We start from the raw sequence: 7,140 nt of genomic DNA, 5'->3' as shown, positions 1-7,140 counted from the left end.
CTCCTCTCCGTGGTCCGAGCTGAGCTCTCGCCATAAGGGAGGGCGAAATTTCCCCCTCAAGTTTCTGTCCCCTTCCCTCCGGCGGCCCCGGCACACGGGACCCACGGGCAGAGCCAGCCCAAGGTGGGCACTTCTTGAACCGCCCCTGCAAACTTTCCAGCCTGGCTGCGGCCGTGCCGAGCCCGGCGAGCAACTATTCCGAGGGTGTTTAAGTCCTTTTAAACCAGCTCCTACTTTCCCGGCCCATATCGATTTCAAATGCGACTTACTGGAATATGTGGCTCCATCCGTGGTGCTTCTACCCGCTGGGAAACCAGCAGCATCTTGGACTGGGGATCAACCGGCTTTTAGATCCACTTTGGCTGTATTGAGCAAACCCAGCGCCGCAGAGGACTCGCAGCCTGTTTTCGCCTTTTAGGTTCCAGACAAGTTCATCCTGGCGTTGCAGTTTGCTAATGATTCACTGTCTGTCTCGATCTGCTCACTACATTTCCATCAACCCACAGCTTCCTCACTTAGAAGGTGGAGTTTGTGGGGTTTAAGTTACTGATAGGCATATCTAAGTGCTGTGTCACTCAAAGAGGAGGAGACACACACACACACTCACACACACAGACCGCACACTCACACACACACACACACACACGGACTGCTCCAGGCTTAAAGGGGAAGTAACACTTTCTTCTCTACAGAAACTGGACACCTCACAGATCCAAGGATTTTATGTTTTTTTCTCTGGGCATGAAGGTGAAAATTATCCAGCCTGTGGTCCGAATTTTAACACACAAAAAGCTGCTTAGCATGTTTAGTGCCTTCCTTGTAGAGCTTCAGGTTCATTTAACACAAAGTTGGGTAGCTCAAAAAGGTACTGGCAATTAATTGATTTTTTTTTTCTCCTTCTAAATCAAAGTGCACAAACCACTGAAAAGAGAGCCCGAGGCATGGTTTGAGTTATTGTTACAGAGTGTAGCTTCCTGTCCCTTTATGCCCTATGATGATATTCAGCACTCATAACACTCATAAAAGGGTTAAACTCTTCTCACACAGGTGAGCCCAGGTTACCAAGAAGGAAACAGTAGAGTTGTTTCATTTTCACCTTTTGTGCTATGTGCATGTATTTTTGAAGACAGGTACAATTCAAAACAGGGAGCTCCCATAAAGCCACACACTTCTCATATGACTAAAAATGTGCTTGTTACAAGCTGCAATCTCTGAATATTCATTTTGATAGACCACCAACTGAAAGGTGAGAACCTGTTCAGACCTCCTCTTGGACTGTGGAGAAAGAACTGGGAAGAGCAAGCTGCAGGCAGCTAGAAGAGCACAGTGGGTCTACAAATAATTGCTGGTATAATTTCATTTTATTACCTTGCTAAATCAGTACAATTGTCACTCTTGTCCTGATAGATCAGAGATGCTAGAAACCCTGTCCCAGTACACTGACTCAATGGATGAGATGTGGAAGACTTAGTAGCATTTGTAATAAAGTGCCTAATTTCTTAAATCATTCCTGAAATAGTAATATTAGTAAATTATCTCTATAAAATTACAAAGAAAGTCATTTGAATACCCTTTTACTGTAGCCAAATATATAAAAGTAGAGCCAGACTCTGGCCTCACTTTCCTGAAAGTTTTCTGGACAGCAATTATCGTCAACTTGCAGTAAACTTATAGACCACCAAACCCATCTTTGTACCCCGAGTTAATAAATATGGGCAATATCAGTTCATCAACAGAGAAACACTGGTTTTCAGCTTTGCTTAAGCCTTTCCCTTGCCTGTGACAGCTGTAACAATGGGCCCACTTCCCTGAGCAGTATTTGTGGTACTTCACTTTACACTGTTTGGACGCTTTTCTATTGTTTCTGCCTTCTGCGTTATTTAAAATTACTTTGATGTATTTTGTCAATTGAAAAAAAGAAGCACAAAAAATAATAGACTTGTGTGGGTGTAAACACCCTGAATTCTACAGCCTCTGAGGGTCAAATCTCAAAAGGTTTCAGTGTCTAAGGAGGGGGTTGTATTGACAACTTATGTTTGGGTTTGCTGTCCAGATCAAATCTACAGCCCTGCCTGAAGTGCTGAGGCTCAAACACAGCATTAGGGCATCAGCATGAGATCTAAAAGAGCTAACATACTGAGCAGGCTCAGTGAAGACACACATTCATCATGGAATTAAGCTCCACCTGCAAGGAGGTGCCACTGTCTGCCCAGTGTGCAATGTTGGAAACGCTCCCCTGAAGATACATGTTTGTGTAAGGGCTCCCATCTTTCTTCCTGGAGCATTTTGGACTAAATCACACATGTATGAAACAAGGGACACACAGGGATTCCTACACTCTGTAGCTGGACCTACTGACAACACCGTGAGCAGATGATGAACAGTGGGACCATGTCAGTTTTTCTATGCAGCACCTACAGTGCACACCAGTCATGGTCCAGAAGTTTTGTCATTTATGATTCTTGCCAGACATCTGAAGTTCCTGACAGATGACAGTATTTCCTAAGAAGTGTCATTTGCTTTGATCACTTCATAAAACTAGACCAAAAGCCTTCCTCAAAAGGAAGACGATGTGAGTAGGGTGTACAGGAGTCCTGTCCATGCCTGCTCAAGCAGCAGGAACTATGCTGCTGCCTTTAGTTGCCAAGAGGATCTGCTTGCCAGCTAGTGGTTTGTGTTCTCCTCTCTAAGATGGGATGTGCTCTCAGAGGAAAGTCAAATTGAGACAAGCGTTTTTATCAGTTACTCCACAGCAGAATTGTGGCAACATTTTCTTTTCCAAACCTAATGGCTAGAGCTGTTCAGGGTCTGGATTTCACTCTGGGAGCCCAGTGCCCATGTTCCCATCCTGCCAAGCCTGGTGCACTGGGCTGATTGGGCAAAGCTGTACAGTGGCACAAGGACAGGTTTGGGTGTAGACAGAAGCCTAATTCCAGACAGCGTGAGCATTTAGCAAATCCCTCACAGAGATCACTCATTTTCAGTGATGGGTAATGGCTAAGCAGGGGATTCCAAGGCTGCAATTTTGGTCTTTGGTGATTAAATTATGACCCCTTTCTTTAGGGATATTTACTCTAGCTGACCTGGGGGAATCCCTGGCTGCTCTGGAATCAATAACAAAACTTTCACTGGCTTCTTCGGGGCAGTATTTTGTCTTCCCAGGTTAGGCCTCCCCTAAGCGAATTGCAGACTATCTTATTGCTGTGCTTCTGTCTTATTTTGAAAAAGTGAGCTGTAGGATTTTGCTGGAGAGAGGCAATTCTAAGGGCATCAAGGCTGTTGTTATGGCCATGAGGCTTGACAGAATGTATCCTAGTACCTCAAATGCTTCCCCTGACACTGGCCATCAAACCTGGGCTTGACTGGCTGTGATTAATCACATTCTTTACAAATTTTACAGTAGTTTGCCACATTTCATTTAGCATCTTTAATATACATAGAAAATACAGTTTGCTTCATTCCTTTATAGAACTAGTGTTTCTTTCCAAATGGAGATGTCTTATTAGAAAGCCAGAGTCTGAGAGCTGAGAAGTTATAACTATCTGAAAAACAACAAACTGATGAAAAGAGTGCTTTGAACTCTTTTCTGGAAAAAAAAATACCAAACCAAAAAACTAAACACCAAAACAAGACAAAAAAACCCCACCCCAAGAAAACATAACAAACCAAAGAACCCTAAACAAGCCCTTTACTCGATGGTTCTGAAAAGCATTATTTTTTTACCTAAGGAGAACTGCTAGCTGGAAAGCTGCAATTTCCTAAATAACTACCCAATGTTAAGTTCACCAAGGGAAAGGATCACTCACTCAGACACAGCTTTGATGGGTTGTATGAGCAAGAGGCACTGCCAGTATAAGATGGCCAAGGGCTAGAAAAAGGACTTGCATCTCCCAGGTTGGTGTGAACTAAACATGCTAAAACTGAGCATCCAAGTAAACATAATGGTGGGACTCTGTTCTCCCAGGAGAACCATGCCTGACTCCCAGTTGGCCTCTGGGTGTTCCTGACAGCAGAAAGGACAACAAAAGTCCAAGCAGACAAGGGATGCTCCACAGCATGCCTTGCACACTGAAGGGAAGCGGCAACTGAGCAGCCCAAGGATGCACCACAGATTCACTGAAGGATTCACAAATGTGTCAGAACCAGATGGATGGAAAGCATGTGATGCTTTCTTCTTACATATCTGCAACCTGAAATCAAGGGAAATCAATGGCTTTGGCCAGATGGACCTTGGGTTTGACTGGTCAGCATTGCATTTCTTATGCTAGATCAGATCAGCAATCCAGCTGATTTGGTGTCTTGTCTCTGACCACAGGCAATAGCTGATGCAACACAAGATAGAAAAGAAACCTTTACTGAACAATTGCAGGTTGAATTGCAGGCAGTGGTGCAAGTTTCTTAGCAAGTTTCTTTTTAAGCAAAGCCAATCTGTAACTGGTTGATGCTCAGAACCAGGAAGGCTCATGTCCTTTCGGTACTTCCCCATAGGACACCCTAATATATTGGGGATGAAATTACTAATGCATGCAAAATTTCAATTCATTTCTGAAACCCATGATGCTGTCACCATCAGTAACATCATGTGTTGAGTAAAGCAGCATCTCACATCATTTCTTAACATGAAATTGCATGTTCTTTTTCATAGATTCAAGCCATTCTATGAGGCTGTGTTTTGTGTTGGAAGGGACCTTAAAGACCCTCTACTTCCAACCCCCTGCCGTGGGCAGGGACAACTTCCACTAAACCAGGTTGCTCAGAGCCCCATCCAACCTGGCCTTGAACACTTCCAGGGGTGGAGCAGTCACAGCTTCTCTGGGCAACCTGTGCCAGTGCCTCACCACCCTCACAAGGAAGAATTTCTTTGTAATATCTCATCTAAATATGCCTTTTTTCAGTTTAGCTCTTTTCTATCACTGCATGATTTTTTCCTACTGGAAATATAGGGGAAATACCTGAAAATAGATAAATTGCATCAATAAACAATTTTAATTTCCTCAGTAATGCTTGCTACATTAAGTAATTTTATAAGTCATATAGAAAAAGTCTATAATTGATAATTCTAATAAATTCTAATTTTTTAAAGTAATGTTACTTTTAGGAAAATAAGAAGCTTCAAGGAAAAAGTGTTTGTGAGCAGTTAACTCAAGGGTTTCAGCATGACCTTCATTTGACACAAAAGAAGAACACAGTTGATCAACTTTCCCTTCCATAAATCATTATTTACATGAATTTCCATGAAAGAATGTATAGGTAAAATCATCAAAGGATGGCCTGCCATGCTACCATTTCAGTGGGTACATGAACTAGTTTAGAAAATTATATAAATTTAAGTGAATTAAAACTTTGTCTTTTGTACAGAAAAATAGACACCAATTTAATCTCCCTGCTTAGGAATTAAGAGATGACAACTATGAGTAATTTCTTCATATTTTCACAGAAAGGTACTTAGCATGAAGTGTGTATCTTCCACTATAGCACAGGTTAAAATGAAGTTGTTATATTGGTTGCCAAATGCCTGTTCCTAATTGATCTCCTTTGATCTTAAATTTTAAACTCAGAAATCAATTATTTGCATAGTTCAGAGAAACACTTAAGCACATGCTTCACATTATGTACAAGTATCTCAGAAGTGGAAGGGATTACCTGTGTGCTGGGGTAAACACACAGATGATCAAGACTTGCTTGCACGAGGCAAAATCACAACTCCACTGACATCCCAAACTCAAGACGGCTACTCAAAATCTTTTCATGTAAACACGAGTCTGTGGATCTCATCCAGGCATTCCACTTTCACTTGAGTCAAATCCGGCCTGCAAGATTTAGCTCTGCGATATTTTACCTCTCACTGTCTCCCCTTGCAATCAGGCCATACAGAAATCTGCAAAGCGCTCTGAATGCAGATCCCCACCATGACTGAGGCCGGGAGGCAATGCTACAAGAACATGAAATACCTGCTGCCCCTTTGTCAATGCCAAAATCTACAGAGAGGCTGAATTTTGACCAACGTGTTCAGCCTGGAGAAGAGAAGGCTCCAGGGTGACCTTATAGCACTTTCCAGTACATAAAGGGGGCCTAGAAGGAAGATGGGAACAAACCTTTTAGCAGGGGCTTTTGCAACAGGCCAAAGGGTGATGGGTTTAAACTAAAAGAAGGTCAATTTAATTAGATGTTTGGAAGAAGATTTTTAATGTGAGGGTGGTGAAACACTGAAAGGTTGCCCAGAGAAGTGGTAGATGCCCCACCCCCAGGAAACTTTCATGGTCAGGTTGGACAGGGCTCCGAGCAACCTGATATAGCTGAAGATGTCCTTGCTCATTGCAGGAGGGTTCGACCAGATGACCTTTAAAAGGTCCCTTCCAGCCCAAACCATTCTGCGATTCTATGGACTGTTTTTGTAGCAGATTTACAGACATTTCAATTCTGACCTCCTGCAGCTAATAAGATTTTCCATTAAAAGCACAGAAGACGGTACAAGCGAATGTAATATCCCATCTAATAGCTCTATTGCTAGCAACAATACATTGAAATGTTTGCTAATTAATGACATTTTTCCACTTCTGACTTGTACATAAAACATTATCCCCCTTGATTTGTGGCATGCCGGCTGCTGGCTCTGCCCAGCAAGCACAGTCTGTGTGCTGGGCTGCAGGTGTGTGGGATGGCAGGGCTGAGCATTTCACCTGCAGCCTCAGCTACATCTAAGAACAAAAACCACCACAGACTGAACCGAAAGGTACCCGCGAGCCCACAGGCATCGTCTAAACGAGCCCGTGTGAGCGATGCCTGTCGCTACCCAGGAGATGCCTTTTCTCGGCAGTGTTCTCACATTTGTCAGTTGCTGCAGAGCTCCAGCAGCCAGATGGGCACAAAACCAGCTTCCACAGCCCAAGGACGGGGTATTGGATCAAGGAGCAAACAGTGACAGGCATCACTTGCCAAATTTTCAAGTTAATGACAGGCCTGGGCAATAGGACGCACTTATTTGACTCCTGTACCTGACTGCAATAAGACACCACTCAGAAGATATAACAACATAAACAAGGTTTAGTAATAATTCTAGCCTTGCTATTTCTCACAGTTCATACACACGAGCAATGATCAGGGACATATGGACCTGCCTCAACTCCTCTAGAAGACAAC

At 43.2% G+C, this 7,140-nt stretch overlaps 1 protein-coding gene across 1 annotated transcript in view; it reads right to left on the bottom strand.

Moving 5' to 3' along the window:
• The window catches only part of MAMLD1 (mastermind like domain containing 1), an 81,413-nt gene extending 80,831 nt beyond the window's left edge, over positions 1 to 582 (bottom strand). The window contains exon 1 of the mRNA XM_018070853.3: positions 270 to 582. Within this exon, the coding sequence (XP_017926342.3) occupies positions 270 to 323 (54 nt within the window). The 5' untranslated portion in view covers positions 324 to 582. The remainder of the gene's footprint in view (positions 1 to 269) is intronic.
• Positions 583 to 7,140: the final 6,558 nt, after the last annotated feature.

The sequence above is a fragment of the Manacus vitellinus genome, unplaced genomic scaffold, assembly GCF_001715985.3.
Source record: "Manacus vitellinus isolate BGI_N305 unplaced genomic scaffold, ASM171598v3 scaffold_19_pilon, whole genome shotgun sequence".
NCBI classification, from domain to species: Eukaryota; Metazoa; Chordata; class Aves; order Passeriformes; family Pipridae; genus Manacus; species Manacus vitellinus.
The sequence above is the reverse complement of the archived record's forward strand: the minus strand, read 5'-3'. Positions and strand labels throughout refer to the sequence as shown.